This window comes from Corapipo altera, unplaced genomic scaffold (genome assembly GCF_003945725.1).
Source record: "Corapipo altera isolate COAL_440 unplaced genomic scaffold, ASM394572v1 2b, whole genome shotgun sequence".
Taxonomy (NCBI): Eukaryota; Metazoa; Chordata; class Aves; order Passeriformes; family Pipridae; genus Corapipo; species Corapipo altera.
The window spans coordinates 27686955-27706879 of NW_020884874.1; the positions used below are offsets into that span (position 1 = coordinate 27686955).

The 19925-nt window shown below is 38.4% G+C and overlaps 2 protein-coding genes across 7 annotated transcripts in view; one reads left to right on the forward strand and one right to left on the reverse strand.

Annotated features, from left to right (window-relative positions):
- The window catches only part of ARMT1 (acidic residue methyltransferase 1), a 9392-nt gene extending 9099 nt beyond the window's left edge, over positions 1-293 (reverse strand). Inside the window, exon 1 of the mRNA XM_027632652.1 lies at positions 21-293. Coding sequence (XP_027488453.1) covers positions 21-293 — 273 coding nt within the window. The remainder of the gene's footprint in view (positions 1-20) is intronic.
- RMND1 (required for meiotic nuclear division 1 homolog) lies at positions 195-19694 on the forward strand. 6 transcript variants are annotated; one of them, XM_027631919.1, is made up of 12 exons: positions 195-230; positions 2109-2626; positions 7176-7284; positions 10144-10219; positions 10549-10588; positions 13147-13247; positions 14515-14621; positions 16134-16198; positions 17099-17175; positions 18255-18375; positions 19143-19259; positions 19513-19694. In XM_027631919.1, the coding sequence occupies exons 2-12, from the start codon at positions 2126-2128 to the stop codon at positions 19543-19545; spliced, it is 1347 nt and encodes a 448-aa protein (XP_027487720.1). In that variant the 5' UTR covers positions 195-230; positions 2109-2125; the 3' UTR covers positions 19546-19694. The 6 variants fall into 6 exon arrangements, with proteins under 6 accessions (XP_027487720.1, XP_027487713.1, XP_027487737.1 ...); XM_027631912.1 differs by lacking the exon at positions 19513-19694 and having other exon boundaries at positions 19143-19486; XM_027631950.1 differs by lacking the exons at positions 195-230; positions 19513-19694 and adding an exon at positions 615-747 and having other exon boundaries at positions 2112-2626; positions 19143-19486.
- Positions 19695-19925: the final 231 nt, after the last annotated feature.

Sequence of the window (19925 nt, forward strand, 5' to 3'; positions counted from 1 at the left end):
CCCCTTCCCCCCCCCAAAACTCGCGCGTGCTTCAGGGGCGCTCCCGAGGCAGTTTCCTTCGGGGAAAGGAGCGGGAATGCGGAGGCTGGGAAGGGGTGGGGTGTCGTGTCCCAGCAGCGGCTGCTGGCGGGCCCTGGGGGCAGTCTGGGGGCATCCAGGCTGCGGGGGCCGGGCGGAGCCGGTCTTTGCCGGTCGGGCCCGTCCGCGGGCGGAGCGGGCCCGCCCTCCCCGTGCAGGTCGCAGCCGCCGCCGCCGCAGCGGGCCGTGCCTCTGGCTGGGAAGGCAGCGGGCATGGCTAAACAGTGCCGTGCCTGAAGACACGTTGGAAAGTTAATCCCACTTCTGTGCCCGCTGCTCGGGAGTGGCTCCTCCTGTCCTGTTCTGGTCGTCCTTCATCCCGCTTTAATTGGATTGCTCTATTCCGCTCATTCTGGCTGGCTGCCTCTGCTGCCACAGGCCTGACGCTCAGCCCCCTCGATGGAATTCAGCCCATATGATCTCTCTTTCCTTGTAACCTACTCTGAGCCTGTACACTTGAAAAATGATCCTTGGCATCACTGATTCGGGATGAGGTTTTTTGCCTAGGAAAGTGAGGATTTACTTGGCATTTGTGAGTCTTTTTCTGCCAGTTACCCCACAGTGCTGGAGACTTCTCCCCTAGCCTTGGCTCTCCACTGGTTTGGGCTGCAGTCACTGAGGGTTTTTTCAGCTCTTTTGATTATCCAGAGGTAATAAGCCTTTCAAAAGGTAAACATGCCTTGTTCTGGGCAGAGTCTTCTGGGTTGTTTTATAAATACAGAAAAAGTTTAAAGTTAAAATAACACTGGGTTTATTCCAGTAAGTATGGCAATAACAAGCTTTAAATTGGGCAGAAATGTATAAGTGAAGAGCATATAAAGATAAGAAGTTATGCCCAAGAGCAGTTACTTATTCTGTGGCAGCCTAGATGTGTTCTACATCCTTTTTATTTAGTTAGTTATTTTTAATTGTATACCTCTTTCACCAGAATTAGTGTATTCCCCTTCCATTAAGTTATGTCAGAGTGTGGTTTGATGAGGTTTTTTGCGTGTGTATTGTGCTAACATCCAGGTATCCTTGTCAGGACAGAGGGCTTGTTCCATGGCACACACCATGATTTTTCTCACAAGAAAATACTTATTTGAAATATTATGTTAAGCATATTTGTGGTATTTGAGATACTCCTTTATTTTTTGAAAAATATTCTGACAGGCAGGGGGTTTGAGCTATACAGCTTAATGACTTTTTGTTAATAATTTACTGAAGATGGATTTTATGTCATAAGGGAAATTAGGAAAATCAGATGTGGGAAGGGACTTGACGTGGGATTTTTCAGCAGATGAAACACACCCACTGAGGTATTCAACCTACTGCCTGTGAATATTTTTAAAGTTTATTTGATTAGCTCACATGACATAGGGTTGATACAGTGAGCTTGCTGGTCTGAAATAACCAGAATAAGGACACTGTTGTGTTTCCACCTGCACTGGTGGGTCTGCAGGCAGGCTTGGTGGTCACTGTTGCATTAGGATGTACTGGCAGGAACAAGGCTGTAACTCGGCTCTGTCCTCACTGCAGTCAGGACACGTGACAGGGGCTGGATCTGTGCTGAGCTGTTTTTGGCACAGGAGTCTGAGCTGATGCTGAGCAGTGTGTGTATTCTGTAGGTGCCATTCCCATACAGCCACGTAGTAATCTAAATTGTTGGTTTTTTATGTATAACGCAATGATTACAGAGTCTGATGTCCCCTTTAAGGTTTGTGTTTGCTTGCTTGGTGAGCGGTGGAGTTACTGAGAGTGTAGGCTGCTGCACAGAATGAGCAGCAGAAGGAACAGATGCCTGCTTTCATATTGACATAGCAACCAGTTCTACTTTTTTACCACATGTTGCAAGCACACAGCTTAATAGTGTGTTTTGATCTTAGGCTATTTCCATAGGATCGAAAAAAGCTGTTTATTCCCACCAGTGTCATGTACTTAGGCATCCTAACACATGCAAAAGTAGTATGGGTCACCTTTTAGATAAGAGAGAAATAATATTCTTCCTTTCCAAAATGTTGATGGATGATTTTGTTTCTTTGTTTTACGTACAGTTCAGAGGGAAGAAATGAGACTGAAACTTCTGCGCCTCCAGGCTAGATCTTTCCATGCTTTAACAGCAATATGTCGATGCCAAAACTTTAATAAAACTGGATGTCTGCTATTAAAGCTGGATAATGAAGTTGACAGAACAGCTCAGAGAACAGCAAAGTCTTGGAATTTTTATGCTCTGAAAACTGCATTCCCTTGGTTGACAAGTCAATGTGTGCAAGTCAAGAATTGGCAATTGCTCCAAGGATATGTATCCACTTTAGGAAGAAGTATTTATTATCAGGGTGGGGAGGGGTTTTTTCCCTCCTGGAGATGCTTGGGTGTGATGATGACACAAAACTTCAGGCTCAATACGGAACATACCAAAAAGCTCAGGAACACGTCATCAAGATTTTACGCAGTTGTATCAGCTGGTAAAATTATTCCAAAACACAATAACCAGCCAGTCAAGAGGCCACCAAAGGCACCGAGGACCAAGCAGCCATCCAGAACGAACCTGCCTCTCTCAGACATGGAGGTAATGTATAACATTTACAGTCTATATGGCATTAAGGGAATGCATGGAATTTTAACTTATATTCAGATTAAGGTTTAAATTAACATTTTAATGAAATTAATATATTTATTTGGTGAGAAGGATTTCATTATTTACCCTAGTGTGGGAGCTCTGCAAACAGAAGCAAGCTTGATAGAAATTAGTGTGTCTGGTATTCTGAAGGTAAAATGGAAGTATACTAACAATGTGTAAACAAAAGTGGAAGGAAGATAAGTGGAAAGGTAAAGTCCATTAAAAATAGTATTGACCAGTGCTCTCATATCACATTTAATATTGAGCTATCAGAATAATGCCCTACATATATATCCTTGCTTGTCCAAATCTACCCAGTTTTAAGGCTTCACTCAAACAGAAGTAAAGGTGAAGGTAAAAAGTGTAAGGTTTATATTCAGATTAAGTTTCAGATGGGAAATGGATGTGCAAGTGTAGCCTGTGTTAGTTGAGAAAGATTATTTCATGTGTAGAAATAGCTCTTTAATTTCCAGACTCCTAGGTCTGTTGCAGAGGAGCTGCAACAACAAACTGATTTAGATAAAGTGAGATATGATGAAGTGAAACAGTGCAAACTTGTAGCTGTATCTCCTTAAGATAGTTCTTAGCCAAGACAGGCATGAAGTATACTTGTATATAGGATTTCCACAGTGAATCCTGGTGTCAGAAGTGTTACTGTTCTCAAGCTACAGCAACAACTGGGTATCGTTAGTAATATAGTATGATAGATGAGACTGAAATAAGCACTGTGCCTTCAGAAATAGTTTACACACTGCAAAATATGTCTATTACATGATCTACTGAATGTGAGCACAGAGAAGTTTTAATGCTTGCCTTATCATCTAAGCTTCTGCTTAGTATTTTGTGTGATGACCAGGAGTGTGCCTTTGTGTAAAGAGTCATAGTCAATTTAGTTCCCACTCGTATTTCCATGTTGCTTTGAAAGAGGAAAGTGAAGAATATTAGTCCTGAAATACCATGTAATGTTTCCAGCTTTTTAGTCCTGCTATGACATTACATTCAGAGTTTGACTCTTTTTGGTTTTGGGTGAAGTGACAACATTTTTGAGGGTTTAAAAGACAGCATAAAATGCAAACAGTTTGACAGAATGCCAATTTTGTTTGACATTTTTATATTTATATGTAAGTAACATGCAGTGCTATATTTACTTCCATTGTGAAGACATGGAGAAAATACGTCCTGATATACTGAAATAATAATGTAGTTTCTGAGGAAGTTTCCACGTGGCAAAATGCTGGGCCAGAAGTCACATAAACTCAGACCTAGCAGAAACATTTGCTGTCTTTTATTAAATCCCACGTGGGTTTGTCGGATATATATCCCTGTCTGCAGGGGTACAGACAAGCTATCACGTTGACTGCAGACTGACAGTATTTTGGAATCAGGATTTTTTTTTTTACCTGTGTATTTCTTATAGCTGTGTAGTATAGAGAAATAACTTAGAGATGTGGATGACTTCTATGAGATTAATAAGAGTAGCACAAATGGAGAATCTTTGAAGGTTTTTTTTCAGCATGCCATCTGGTTTTTTTAAGTCCTGGTGTCACAAAAAATGCTGGTCTTGCCTTCTGTGCGTGTTTGAAGGCAGCCAGGAGCCCTCTAGTATTGCAGGCCCTATTGTCAGAGCAGTTGCCTGAGGGCATCTTCTCCTTCCTAGCCTGCCTCTGGAGACACAGTAGTTGTAGGCCCACTCCCGAGGTTCTTAGTTAGAGGAACCCCAGGGATCCCTGGTGTTTTCTCTCTGGGAGGGCCTGACAGCTGACACTTTTCTTTTGCAGAGAATGATGTCCTTCCCACCCCTCCCCAGCACTAGTCTTCCTGTGTTTTTACAGGCAGAGTGCTGAGTACCAGCAGTGATAAATTGGTTGTACAACCAGTTTTTCAGGATAGATGGAGGAGTTACTTGAAAGCAGTTAACTGGTTTAGTCAGTCCATCAGTGAGCAGTACCACTACTTAGTTAATCTGTAAGGTCTGGTGGCATGAAAGGCCTCTGAGCTAATTTTTAATGCTATAGCCATATAGTGTAGAAATAGCTTGAAATTCAGGCAAAGATGTAATGCTTACTACACTTTAGATAAAGACTGATTCCTATGGCAATATGAGGACTAAAGTTCATCCTACAGTTTGTTTTTTTTCTTAAAAATTTTTGCATACTTAAAGTGGAACGGATGGACTAAGGAGAGTTAGGATTCCATGAGCCTGTACAGTTGTTGGAGGCATGATGATACAGAACATAAGTTGTCAAGATACTTAGCTGTCCTTAGGAGCAGCCATCCTGTGTGGTGCACTGAGTAGAATCTTAATAATGCCCCAGCTGTAGGCGGAAGGAAGGTGGGTGGTGAGGAGCTGGAGTTTCTTTCTAGAGCCAGTACAAGGGCTGTATTCTAGGGGGGGTTAAGTTTGCAGGTGAAAGTGATGTAGCTGAAAGCATGGCATAAAGGTTGATCAGCCAGTTGACTTGTCAATTTTAGGATTAGCTGAGTCACTGATTAGAGTAGATTTTTTGGCTGTATCTCACCAACAGTTATGGGAATTTAGACATTCGGAGCACCTGTGGACACATCTATTAGGTGGCTTAATTTCAAATTATACCGAATCCAAATGTTCTCCATCAAGCAAGATTTTAATAGAAATGTAAGTGAAACAGTACATTGTAACAAAAAACCAAAACAACCAAAACCAAACAAAAAACCCCCAAGCAAACAAGTTCATATCCAAAATGCTATTTCAGGCATATAGCTTAGCAGAAAATTTCTGGTTCTAACTAAATGTGAAATCTTTGCATTGGAACTAAAATTGCAGCACTAAGACAGAAAGTCGATTCTGTAGTGCATTTACCTTGAGATGAAGAATAGCACAAGTAATAAACTATGGGAAGCATAGAGAAGGACAGATTTTCAGACTATATGCTAACTAGAAGATGAGAGTTTGCTCCTTTAGCTCTTTACAAAAGAGTTTCGTGGCAGAGCACATGTTACTTCTAATCATCAGAGCTTTCTGGAAGAATCTTCAGATTCAGATACATAACTGGTATTGGTAATTTAGAGATTGAGAATGGATTATACAGATGAAATTGTGATAATGCAACTTGATGCTGCAAGGGAACTGAAAATGCAGTTCTGTTCCACTGTTAACTCAGCCTTGTAGCACACTTGTGGGAATATGCCTACAAAATTGCTCTCTGAATATTGTTATTACATTTAAAGCTTATTTTCTGTTAGTAGTTGCTGAATTAAGGTGATGTATAAGCAAAGCTTTGGACGTGATAGCAGAATGTTGACATTAAAAAGAAGTTCACATGTGTGGTTGTGAATCTGATGACTGGCAGTGGACACCCTGCAGGGAGCAGAACACCTCTGTAAGCCTTGCTGTTTGTGTGTGAGTGCTGCAAGAATGTAATTTGGATTTTAAGTTGAAGTGTATTATGGGTCTAAATGCCTGCAGATGAGTACAGTTCTTTTGTTCATTTGTTGTTAGTTACATCCCCATTTGTATTTGTTACAAAAAGCTGGGAAGTGACTGATCCACAATGAGAGGTTACTTTCTGGATATCTTCCACTACATTGTACTGAAAAACATTATTGTAGGACATACGTTGTATCAGAACAAAGAAATACAGTTAAAATAAGTAATAGCATTTGCAAATCAGGTTAATGTGACTTGTTTGATTAATCAAGAAAGTCTTTATGCAGATGGTTTTCTGATTTCTTTGCCATGCCTAAGTCAAGTCACTATGCAAGTCAGCATCGTTTTTCCAGTTATTTGTTTGAATATGGCATTTTAGTTATTATAAGATTGTGGAATATTGAGACAAACTCTGGCTGTCATGTATTGTTCAGCTGTGGTGTCAGTTGAGAGCATGTTGTTAGTGCAGGATTCAGCTGGGGGAGGGAGGAGGGACACGGCAGAGGAGCAGCACCTACAGCTGGCCTTGGAAGATCAGTGACTTTCTGTGCGTAGTGGCTCATACCCTGGGAGCACCTGAGCAGTGAGCTTGGTGTGTTGTGGAACATGTTTGTGCTTGGAACGACTTTGTGCCTGATAAGCAGATTGGGATAGTTGAACTCCATTTATCTTAAAAACACGGATGTTAAAACTGGTGTTGGGGGTGTCTTCCCTCTGGTTTCAGTGGTCAGCCAAGCATGTCGAAAGCCATGGGATGGAAGAGCAGTAGCAAGTGCAGCTCTACTGTTAAAGTGTTTGATTGACATTCAGGGAAGAAGAGTTCTCTTTGTGGCTCTGTCACAAAGATTTTTGGTGCAACTTAACTTATATCACCTGGATTGTTCTCAGTGTACGATTCGCTTTCCCGCTTAACAAGGAGCAAGTAACCTCATTAGTATTTGTACACCAGGTGGACAGCATGGCAATGATAACGTAGAAAAGAGTGCATAAATGAAAATTGTCACTCTCTGAATAAATTTGAGGCAAACAGTTTTCTTATTAACATCTTGCTTCAGCCTTGCCCTAACTCAAATCTTTCTTCCTTTGGCACAGAATCTGATGCAGTGCACAGCCTTTGCAACAGCAGATGAATATCATCTTGGTAATCTGTGTCATGACCTGACTTCACATGGATATGTTGAAATAACAAGTTTGCCTAGAGGTAGATCTTTGAAACATATTAAAAGCAATGGTATACCTTGGGAAATAAAATATGGGTGAGGTATATAATTTTTATAACTTTATGTATTCTTGTTCTGGTAATACCGTGGAATATATCATACTGCCTCTAAAAATACTGCTTTGATTAAAGATTCCATGTGCCTAAGAATCCCCACAACTAAACCTTTCAGAATAGCAGTATGACCAGTATTTGCTGTTACTCTCTGATAATTTTTCCCAACATTACAATTACACTAGAAGTATTGAAAAATTACATGCATGCATGAGAAATAACTGAAATTTACTGATACAGAGAATTTCTGTAGAAATTCAGTAATTGAGAAAATTCTGAATGTTTTATTTTAATTAATCTTTCAGTAGTGAGGTAGTGCAGTGCTTCAGCTGTCAAACAGTTTTGTAATTTGAAGTGTTGCATCTTCGTTCCATATTCACATTTCTATTAATGTAAATCACTGAAGGCATGCAAGAGAGAATCTTGCTGACTAAGTGAAATGAAAAAGATAAACACATAAATGCTTAAACTCTAGTAAAGAGAATGCTGTTGATAGGGTTTCTTTATTGGTCCGAGTATATCATAGCAAATGTTGAATGCTTCACTTGGATAGGCTTCAGCAATATAATTGGTCTGGTTTCCATATAAAGTATCTCTGAAGACTTGGGGAAAGTATGGCTTGGAAATAGCCAAAGTATACTACAAGAGAAAAACAAATGGAGCTTTTTATAGCTTAAAGAATCTTATGCCCTGGAACAGCTGTGATTTTCATATGTTGGCAGTAGAATGCCTTTTTTTTTTCTTTGAAAGGACAGATTATATGAAGCTAAGGGAAGGACAGACAGTTTATGGGCATTTCCGTAGGGGTTGTCGAATACCTGTCTGCCTCCCAAACAATAATCTAAGTGCAATAATACTCCAGTAAGTCTCTTTCAAACGTGTGATTTACTAGTGATTGTCTTGTTCAGAAAGATGAATGTGAAAGACAAGACTAGAATATAGGCTTCATGTGCGTTTTAGTTTCTTTGTATTAGAACCAACCCTGGTTTCACAGCTTTGGGGTAGAAACTTTGTACAACCCCCAGCGTAACTGTGAATTAAAAGTTACTGTTGATGGTATTTTGCCCTGGAGTGTGAGTTTTGCCGGTTCTTTCATTTCTTGACAGTGTTTTTGACTCCTCACAATAAGTACTCTTTATCAAAGGTTTGGAGGAAGTAATGATGAAAGTATGTTAGATTGTGCCAGCAGATCTGAAGTGTTGTGATTGTTGGCGTGTGCATGTAGCAGTTTGGTTACCAAGCCAAACATTGAATCTTAGAAAAGAAAAAAAAATATTAGCACATGGAAATCTAAATCAGCAATTATTGTGTGGATCTGTTACTTTGTAGTGTTTTTCCTAAGCACTATGCTTGGTTTTGACTTCTTTAAAAACATTTTAGAGGCAGGTCCTGTACTTTCACTTAAAGCAGACCAAATTCTCTTCAATTGTGTATGTTTTGGCTGTAGCGGGTAAATAAGGATATGGATTGTATTTAAAAAGGCAAATGAGAAATTGTAGGCAAATATTACTTCCACAGTGATATCATACGTCACACCTAAAACTTGCTCTAGTGTTTCATCCAATTACATGTTTCTGAACTGGACTAGCAAGTGGAAGAAGAGTCTTTAAAGGGCTCAGACCAACCCTGTGGTCTCAATTCAGGTATTAGAAGAAGTATCTCTGATACTTGGTCGCTGTGCTGCCTTAGTTTACCTGGCTTCTGTGGCTTGACCAGTAAAGCAGAAGGTGGAATTTGTACACAGCCAGAATTTGACGCCTTGTCACTTGACCTGGGATCTTCCTGCAAATGGGTTTAACTTTTTAAAGCTTAAGTGTTAGGCCCTGCAAAATCTTTGGGGAGTCTTGCTTTACTGTAGAAGTAGGAGGTTTTTCTGGTCTAGCTTCCACTAGTCCTGCAACAAAATGAGTCATGCTGGAAAGTAACTTTTTTTGTTTGGAACCACATCAGGACTTCTAAAACTTTATCCATATTAGCAAGTACTACAGTGGAGAAGACTCGTAGGAGAAGAAAAACCAAAACCTTGTTTGGAGGACCCAGCATCCCACATTTTTTAAGTTTGGGGCACTCTACTTGCATTAGCTCTAGTCTGGTCCTTTGTAACAAATGCCTTATTAATGGTTGGAGTACTACAGGGGCATTTTTTGGAGCTCCTCTTTCAGTTTAATTTGATGCAAAAAATCCTACATTTTGTATACTATTCTGCAATGCACATCAGAAGTGTGGTAAAGGAGGGTGGATGGAAGATTTGTTTCAAAAGAACGCTTCTGATCTGAAGGGAAATGCAGGTGCACACTCCTCTGTCTTGGGGGTTTGCTCTTTCAAGTTTCTGACTGGCAAAGCAAGGTCAGCACAATTTGAGTGCAGATTAGTCCCTTAGTGTGTAGAGAAGAGAAAGATGTGGGCAAGCAGATTTGAATGGTAATTTCTTTGCAGCTGTGGGCAACTTCCATAGTTCTCTCACGTTGTATGTCCACTTCTGTATTCTGTTCCTGGTTATTTATTATGCCTGCATCAGTTTTCTCCTAAGTCTTTTGTTCTTTGAAAGTGTTACATTTCATTAACTGAACATTCCAGTGAAGTTCACAATAAAGGCTGAGTCTGTCTAGAGTGTGACAGTTCATAAACGCAGTGTAGTTTGATATTGTAGTTGTTTCTTTGCAAGCATTTCCATCAGAAAAATAAAACAAGACTGACTAATGTGTCAGTATGTAATTGTTGAATTATAAGCTATCAAAGTTAGAAGTTTGACTATTAGTTCATTTTTTTTCATTTATTTCAAACCAGATGCTGCAAATGTTTTGGTGGTCCGTACTGAGAAATCTGCAAAAGAAGATGATCCTGGCATGATTTTTTTCTTCAGGTAAACTATAAATTGTGCTCAAAACATTGTTATTAATAGTAATGGTGTGAAGGAAGTAGTGCAGCTTGCTAGATGAAACTCAAGGAATAACTGTCCAGTCAGGATGATTTTTTAAAAAAAAATCAAATTATTTAAATGGTTAAAAAATACCTTCTTACATTTTTTTCATTAAAGTATGGTTAAAAAGCAACTATTATGTAGTTTCTGTGAAGGTAGTATTAAGTTTCTTGATTAACAGTGACAGAAATTGCCACTGTACAATTTGAGTATTGCATTAAAATGCATTTAAAACAGTATGATTACACCTCAGTTTTTCCTTGAATTCACAGGGAAGGGGCTGTTGTGTTTTGGAATGTGGAAGAGAAAAGTGTAAGTAAAGCAAAACTGTTTGTTAAAACTGCATAAGCAGGTGTTTTTGTCAGTCCCACAAACCTCAGCATGCTGACCAAGAAGGGTATGCCAGAAGCATATCTATTTTAATGACTATATTTATAGAAATTTAATATTTTTAATGTATTTTTATTACTGTTGTTAAGTAAAACTGGATTCTAGATACAAAAAGTATTGATCTTATCTGTAGGCAGAGCATGTGAAATTAAATGGTGTATTCAGTAGATGATACTGAGATACACAGAAGTTCACAGGAGGATTTTCATTACAGTAAATGAAAATACTTAGCAGTTGTTTCCAGACGTGAACAGTTTCTGGATTCAAGTTCACTTTTTCTGTTTCAGACCTGAAATATTCCTGATTTCCTGTCTGTTTTAGGGGGTGTCAGTGTATCAGATGTCCCACAAAAAGATAGTAGTTCTCCCTGTAGCACACTTAGGATGCTATGGTTGTAACTACGCTACTGACTCTCAGGTATTACTAGCTGACTTAACTCGTGATGATCTTTGAGTTGGACACTTCAGCCCACTGGAGTACTCTGAAAAACTCTCATTTTGTTGTACATGCTTGAGTACCTTTGAAAATTTGATACTGTGTTTTACTTGTCAGTACTAGTAACTGTAGTTGGTCCCATGCTAGCTTTATTTTTTATGCTTCGTGAAATCATAGTCAAAGTTTTAACTGGCAAACAGCTTGCTCAAATAGAGGAAGTAATTTTATGCACATGTTTTAATGAAATGAAAGGAAAGGAAAAAGCCCCAAACTGGTCTGTGGAACAGAAACTGAAAGTAATTCAGTAAAACAAAGTGTAGAGTATCACTGCGAATGGGCAAAATGGCTTTTCAAAGTACTCCAGAATCACTAGTAGGAGAAGAAAAACTATTTGAAACTAACAAACACTTTCCAGGAGAAGTAATTAATACAGACTAATCACAGAAAGAAATTTAAAATACCATTTTCAAATACCTGAATAGGAAGGTTGTACAACAGCTCCTCTACTAAAATAGCAAGGGCAAAAAGCAAAACCAGCTTTGAGGTTTTTTTTTAAAAGGAAATTGTATGACCTAAGCGCCCATAATAGCAGGAGTTTGAATCTACTGAATCAAGAACATCTCGTCTGATTAATTTTACTGTGTCATAGCTAGTCCCTTCTTTAAAATTAGACTAGGCCTAGAAGCAGTGCGGGGTTTGCATTGCTGAGCTGTCCCTGGACACAGCTTAGCTGGTTGGCTGAGGTAACTGGCCTAAGAGCAGACACTTCCTTGCTTAAGAAAAATGAACATAAGTTTTCATACGCTTTTTTACCACAAGACTTGAATTATATGGCGAGTACTAGTTATGCTAATATTAAATTCAGGATTATGAAACAAGCCAGTTGTAGCTGTGGGGTTGAGGGGTTTTATTCAGTGAAAAATGTTACTGTGTCTTACATAGATAGATAGTATCACTAAAATCATTGAAAGCAATGAAGAAAGCTAGCACTGCAAAGAACATCCCTCTTGCAGGTAATCCAACAGATCATTTTACAGTACTGAACCTGGAGATTATGCTTCATGAAAAATTTTCTAGTGTACAGCTTTGTGCTGAAAGATTGACTATTGTCTTTTATTTTGAAGAAGCGTGTTTCTTAAGTATGACTTAGTAGAAGATTGAACTCTTTAAAGAATTTAGGCATCAAAAGTGTACTGTGGTTTTGTGGTTTGGATTTTTTATTGGCTGTTGTGTAGCTAAATGCCTTTTAAAAACTTGTAGGTGAGTGCTCTTTTTAGTTCAAAATTTGTTCTAATTGCAGATGATTTTTATGAGGGGAGCCTTGTAGCACATTAAAAGGAACAAGGATGAGAGATCCTAAGTCAGATGTCAGAGGAGAATGTTTTGTGAGAGAGAAGGCTTCTTTCTTCCTGCATCAGGTTTTAGTGTGCTGGAGAATAAGAGAGCAGTGAGATTAATTCTGTGACTAAAATTGCACATTTAACTGTTTACAGGGTTGAATGTGACAGCTGAATCAATTTTTCCAGATCTTTGTAGTGTTAAAGGATTTCTGTAATACCACCCAACCTCTGGAAGCTGAAACAAAACTACTGATTTCAGCAGCAACTAGAAATAAAACTCTTGATTTAGCAGCAAAGTAGTAATTTAATCCGAAACAACCACCTGATGTACTTATCCTAAAGATTTTCATCCCACACTCAGACATCTGCCAAAGTCTTGTACAGTTCATTGTTATAATGCTGGATACATCTGCATTGTCCTTACTGCTGCTGTAGTTAATCCTTACCATATTTCATGTGTGCAGACATTAAATGACATTTTAGTCTTCTCAGATTCCTTTTTGTTCATAGCCACAAATTCTTCTGAAGCTACAAATAGCTTCAGAAGTAAACTATGTTAATAACTTCATTATTTAGCACACCTCTTCATTGCTATTTAAATAAGTTCAGCATGAAGGTTGCAATTACCAGCCTGCTATATGAAAGTTCTTTGCAGAGTCATAGTATCCTGGGTGGTAACTCTTGCTGCAATTGTCTTTTTCTTAGATGAAGAATATCATGCGAGTGCTTGAACAGCATGAAATTCAGCCATATGAGGTTGCACTCGTCCACTGGGAGAATGAAGAAATGAACTACAGAATAGGGGAGTAAGTATTTTCAGGCACTCAGTATATAAAAGTTAATAGGCACTTTAACCAAATTCAGGGAAAAGCTAGTAAAAATATACTTGTTGTTACACTTTTTTCGAATGAGTAAAATAAGGAAAGAAGAAAACAATAAATCTAAATTGACAAATTTTGCTGTACTGTTAAACTTGCAAGTAGTGGCCTTTGTGATTTGCTTATGCTATAGATTTTATAAATTAAGAAGCTCTGTGCCCACATAACTGAACATGTTCTTCAGCAATCCTGAACAGGAACTAGGTACCTCATGGGAAAAGAAACTAATAAGCATTATTGAGACAAGTCTGATTTTAAAGAGGATGCTCTGTATAAGCTTTCCTTATTGCCCTTGAGGTTCATATACAAGGATGTAATTCTGCACATACTTTACTTCCTAGGAAGGTTACAACTTGAATATTGTGTAATGATAAACCTGGCAAGTTGTCATTCCTCGTTAAATGTTTTTTTCATCCCAGGGAGAAAATTATCTCTACAGAAATATTTCTCAATGAAAATGATTATATAAAATATCTGTAATTTTCCAACACTGATGCCACCAGAAAGCCACTCCTAGACAGGACACCGTTAACCCTAGGGACTGAACTAATGAGGTTGAGCTTATTTAAGGTAACCTGATAAGGAGACAAGTGTTTGGGTTTTTTCTGGCCATTTGAAAACTGCATGTACTATCTGGTTATGTAATTTGTGATTCTGGACATATTCCATTGTGCTTATGCAAGTTTCATAGTGGGATTGACATGAAAAATTGAACGAGTCTTATTCCTCCTTTTCTTTGTCACTTGCCCCTTATGCAGTAGAGGTTTCAGGGAAAGTGACACCATAGTGGGGATGGAGTGAGGTTGGTAAGAATGACAGCAGAAAAGGAAAACAAACAGAAAGGTAACAGAGGAGCTAGAGAGCAGGAGAGAGGCCAGCATCCTGCTTACTCTGAGTTTTCTGTGTGTTTGTAGTAATGCTGTAGTTACCATCACAGCTTTTTGCGCTTTCATTTAGACCTAGAAAATTTGGTCATAATATTAGTCTTAGACTGAGGAACTAATTTTCAGTGATTTGTTTTGGTCATTGTCAGATTGAATGTGAGGGAAACGCAAGGATGGGGATGATAGCCATACAGATACCGTGTGCTTTATATAAATAAACAACCAAACCTCTCTTGCATACTTGATTATTCTTTAAATGTTCCTTTGCTGGTGGCTTAGTCAATGAAGATGTTTCAATCTTGTTTTAACAGAGGTCAGTCAAAGCTCCATAAAGGACAAATCCTTTTAAATTCTGAGCTGGATAATGATGAAGTTGTTCTGCAGAAATTTGCCTTTTCAAATGCTCTTTGTCTTTCTGGTAAGTTAATATTGTTCATACTATCAGCCTATGCTACACATTTTGTGAAATGTCATTATAGATCATGGTACAGCAACAGGTTGGAGACGACTTGGTGTCTGGTTTAGGCAAGCTGTGTAAAAAGTGATTGTTCTTCAGTGAGAGGATGTTTTTAATGTACTTACCGTGTTTTCTAAAAATTGGAATTGCCTTATTCAATATAACTCATTTAAAAGATGAACAAGGCACATTAATAAACATGCTCTGCAAAAGATACACATTATTCTGAGCATCCTGTTCCCCACCCTTGAGAAGTATCCCTGAATAACAATGAGTATAGAGGCCATTATTAGAAACCTCTCAGTAATATTGCATAATTCATCCTGCCATCATTTCCTCTGACAGAAAAAGCTAGATGCCAGCTAAAGAAGTGAGTGAAGCAGCGATTCCTAGCTGGGGAGGTGTACCAGTAACAGATGTGTGGACCAGAGTCACAGAAAATATTTTCCAGGCTTATTAGCCATGGTACGAGACAGTGGGAGGCACTTCAGAGAAGTCAGACTCAGCAATGGTGCTGCTGCTTATGGAAATAACACCTCTCTTTTGCTTCAGACCTTGAATGATGAAGTGGGAGTAGAAGCTAGCAGCAGTAAGGCTGTCCTTGGAAAGGTCTTCAAAGATAGTCTGGTCTGTCTACACCTATTGCCTGTAGGGTAAATTATAGGATTCTAGTAATATTTAGGGAAGTCCCCCTTTACACAGGAGAGACATCAAGAAACAGAAGGCATGTTTTTGAGGTGCTACAACATTTGATCAAGGAGTACAGTGTAACTAAATGGTTTTTGACTGTCGAAGGAAGAGCTGTTGAGAAAAAAACGCCTATTGTTCTCTGTAGTTTTCCTATTCATAAAGCCACTGTATGGGAGAATAGTGCCACATAAAAGGAAACAAGGGATTTATTCCCAGGAGATAATTGGTACCAGTTTATGTTAGTGTGAGACATGCACATCATAAAGAAAAACAGTTCAATAAAAATGTTCAGTAAAAGATGCAAATAAAGGATGCAAGTGTAGCCCCGAGTCAAATTTATGACACAGCAGAAACCAACCTCTGTCAAATAACAGGTGATAGCTGAAATGCTTACTGGCTTTTTTTTTCAGAGGCTAAATTAAAAGTTTTTTAAGTCAATGACTTGGAGTAGGCAAGTGCAAATGCTAAGCACTGGATTTACTGTTGGTGTCCTAACCAGCTTTAGAGCTGAAGCAAAATTCATCAAGATCTTAATGGATCATTTAGAGAAGAAAGCTGTGCTCAAGATGAAGGTGGTTCTGCATGCAGAGCTGTCAATGCCCAGCCCAGATTTATGTATTGGTATATGAACACTGACTGTATAATACAAATGGTAACTTACTGCAAATAATTTTGTAAGCATCGACGTGTCCTGAAGCAGCCTGTTGGCAGATTTAAAGTTATGATTACTTGAAAACACATGTACCTCTCACAGTCTTCTACTTTGTCACCTCTGTGTTGCAGTAAAGCTGGCTATTTGGGAATCGTTATTGGATAACTTTGTGGAATCTATCCAGTCAATTCCTGAGGTGAGCCCTTGTTTGTAACTCTCCCCTCCTTTTCTCATGTGGTTTCTAAAAAGATCGGTCCAGATACAGCTGAGGATATGGAAAAAGCAGTTGAATGCTTTACACATTTGGCAGTAAAGCCATCAATGTGGAGAAGCTCAGAACACTTGAAAAGTGGTGGGACAAGAAATCATCATTTAAAGGGTTGGGAGTGAGGTTCTGCATTGTAATGATGTTTCCCGTGTTGTGTCACTGTCACCTGCCACTGGTGAATGTGTACGTGTAACAGGACATTTAAACAGGGCGTGTAACAGCATTTAAAAAACCTGGCCAAACAGTGTGTGGAAATTTAAGCTGAAAATAAGGTGCTTTAACTTGAATATAATTAAAAGTTTAAGTGAATTACTGAAACTACAGTTTTTCATGAAACTTAAAAGTACAAAGCCCATATGATGTCACATATAAAAATGAGATTCATAGGGTTCAAAAGAGAAAATATTGGGTTTATTATTTTTATATAAAGGAAATAAATGGTAATATGTTGGTGTTGTAAGGAAAATGTCTACAGAAAGGTTAACTAGTGACAAAGTAAAAGAACACTGTCATGACTTTAACAATAGTAGGAAGAAAACCAAATGATCTCTTGTTCAGAAATCATTCATAGAAAATGCTTCAGGATTTTGTATAGATACTGATAACATACTCAGCGATTTATTGAAAAACCTGGATGAACAGTTGCATGGTGATATTCTTAGAAAGCTAGATAACCAAGGCACTAAGAAAACAAAACTAAAATGTTAATAAGGACAGTACACATTTAGATTTTAACCCATATTCCTACTTCAGGCTGTAAAATTCTGGGCTTCTTAACTGCTAGTACATGTTACTTGATCAAGCAGTGAAGAACTTCTTACTTTGCAGATTCTAAAGTCACGAAGGAAGGTAAAACTCTCTCATGCAGATGTGATGCAGAAAATTGGAGAACTCTTTGCACTAAGGTAACTTTTTTGGTTACACCCAAGACGTATTACACGGAACTTAAAATCTATGTTGTGCACGATACCAGACTACACACTAAATAGAGCAGGATGGGGCAGCGGGTGGGGGAATTCCTTCAAACTTCTCTTGGCTGGAGACTGTGCTGTTTATGTTAGTCAGAAGACCAACTGGCTCACCACTCACATTATGGCATTTTAACTATAGACAGGCATTAGGCAGTATATTGTAAATGACCAAATTCCAGACCCTTTTCCCTCCCTAGGTCCAGCAATGCATGTCTCTTAACTGGTAATTACAGTAGATACTAGAGCATGTGAAGGATACCCAGGGAAATACAGGTAGGTAGATCTTCTGTGAATTCTGGTCTTCCCTTGACTTACTCAGAAACCACTGCTAAAATGTATAGATTTAATGGTTTTTCCTCCCTCAAGTGAAATTTGGCCATTAACAATACAGAGTATTACATACTCTTAAAAAAAAAAAAAAAAGAAAAAACCCTCAAAGTTAAATTAAAAAGCAATTCCTGTTTTAAACATTGGGGTTTATATCCTTACTTGAAAGACTCTTCAGTAATAAACAGTGATATTCCTAATATCCAAAGGTTTATTTTAGCTGTAGGTTGAAGGCAGGAGATTTTAGCTCTTAGCCTTTATGATGCTGAGACTGTAGCCTGGTTCTGAAGGGTGTGCTGTGCTCACACATCCAGCATGCAGTACCAGTCACATTTAGAAGTTCTTTATTTCGTGTACTGTTTCAGTGAGCTACTAGCATAGTCAAGGACTTTTTTGCAGGTATCGCAAATTAAGGAAGGTGACAAGTTGAGGATGCAATGTTGCTATAAGGCAGAAGTCATTTATGTTCAAAACTGTTTCACGGTGCAGTATTGCCAGAAAAGTTTCAGATGTGACCAATTTTAAACAATCACTGCAATTGTATTTTTACTCTGAAAGAAGATTCTTTTCATATTTTACTCAAAATTACAGGAGATTTTTTCTGTTTCTTTTGACTGCTATGTAAATATTTGCTCCTATATTCACCAAAAGGAAGCCTGAACCACACTAGTACCCATTCTTTTTAGACACCGTATAAATCTGAGCTCAGACCTGCTAATAACACCTGACTTCTACTGGGATAGAGAAAAACTGGAAGAGCTTTATGACAAGACGTGCCAGTTTCTCAACATTAATCGCAGAGTTAAGGTAGGTGTCTTACTGTTAGGAGAACTTTCCATGCTCAGATCAGTCATCTTTGGCTCAGCAGGGCCACAGACTGCTCCCTGAACATCTCTATTAATTGTAGAAACTGAATAAATAATAGGATGCTATACGCTGTCCCCTTTCCATGTGTTCATAGCCCATTTGCACCTTTACCCAGTTTAGGCTAACTTGCCACACATGAATGGATTGTGTATTTCCTGAGCCACTAAATTAGGATTTAAGGAGTTACAAGAAGAGATTAAAGTCTTCTTCTAAAATGTGTGCAAGAAAACAGGTTAAATAAAAATGAGATGTGAAGCATTCTTCTTACTGACATGGTCATTCAGGTCAGTTCTTGAAGGGCAACGTAATGCTTACTGCTGAACCAGAATAAGAAGCACAAAAACTACCACTTCTGGTGGTACAGCAGCCTTAAGTATTTACTTTGGAGGTACTCCAAAAAGCTGCATCATCTTTTGTTTGTGCCTGTTTTCATGAGTAGATATCACCCAGAAGCACTTTAGTACCTGCAAATGCATATCTAGATTTGTATTATTTTTGTGAACCTACTGAAATAACACGCTCGTTTATATTGAAACTTCTATTGCTTGTGCATGTTCCCTTACAGAGCTTTCTGTTTTATTTTGCAGTGGTGTTAACAGCTTTCTAGTTCTGTTTATTGAGCTCTTCTGTGGACTGTGTTCCTGTATTTAGTGATCTCATTCCATTTCTGGAATCCAGATTTGCCACATGTTTGTAATCACTTGCAGGTAATGAATGAAAAGCTTCAACACTGCATGGAGCTGACAGATCTAATGCGAAATCACCTGAATGAAAAGCACGCTCTGCGCCTTGAGTGGATGATAGTAATACTCATCACCATAGAGGTTAGTAGCATTTCTTATCACTGTCACACTGAACATGTAATAACAAACACAATTTATATACTTCATAATTTGAGAATTAAGATTATTTTAGTAATGTGATTTACTGTACAAGGGGATTAGTCTTCAGTTCTTTGCAAGTAACTTTTCAAATTGCAGCTACAATTATTTTTCAGATTATCTGATCTACAGTGTAAACTGGTTTAAGGATTATTAAGTCAAATAAAAATTTGTATCACCGTTTGCTGTTCTCCAGGTTCTGTTTGAACTTGCAAGGGTAGTTTTCTGATGACAGAAGAAACTCAGGAAGAAAACTGACAAAAATCATTAAGACCATACAGCCTGGAAAATTCCTATCATATCCTTCTGGAAAAGAGTGAAATCATGTCTCTTGATAAATCTGTAAATCTACTCAAATAAAAACCGAAAAATAATAAATCAGTCTGTGAACATCATTCCCAGCTGCTGAACTTATTAGTGATGCTAGAGAGGTCTTAATCTATGAATGTGCTAGTGTAAAGCTGAGATGCATTTTTAGGGGAAGTTTTTTAGGGAGTGGACCCAGACACGTGCAGGAGTAATGCAGAGAGAGGTTTAGTTTTGTCTTCTTAATAAGCAAAGACAGAAGGATGGATCCCTATATTAATTTGGTGAAGGATTCTACTGCCT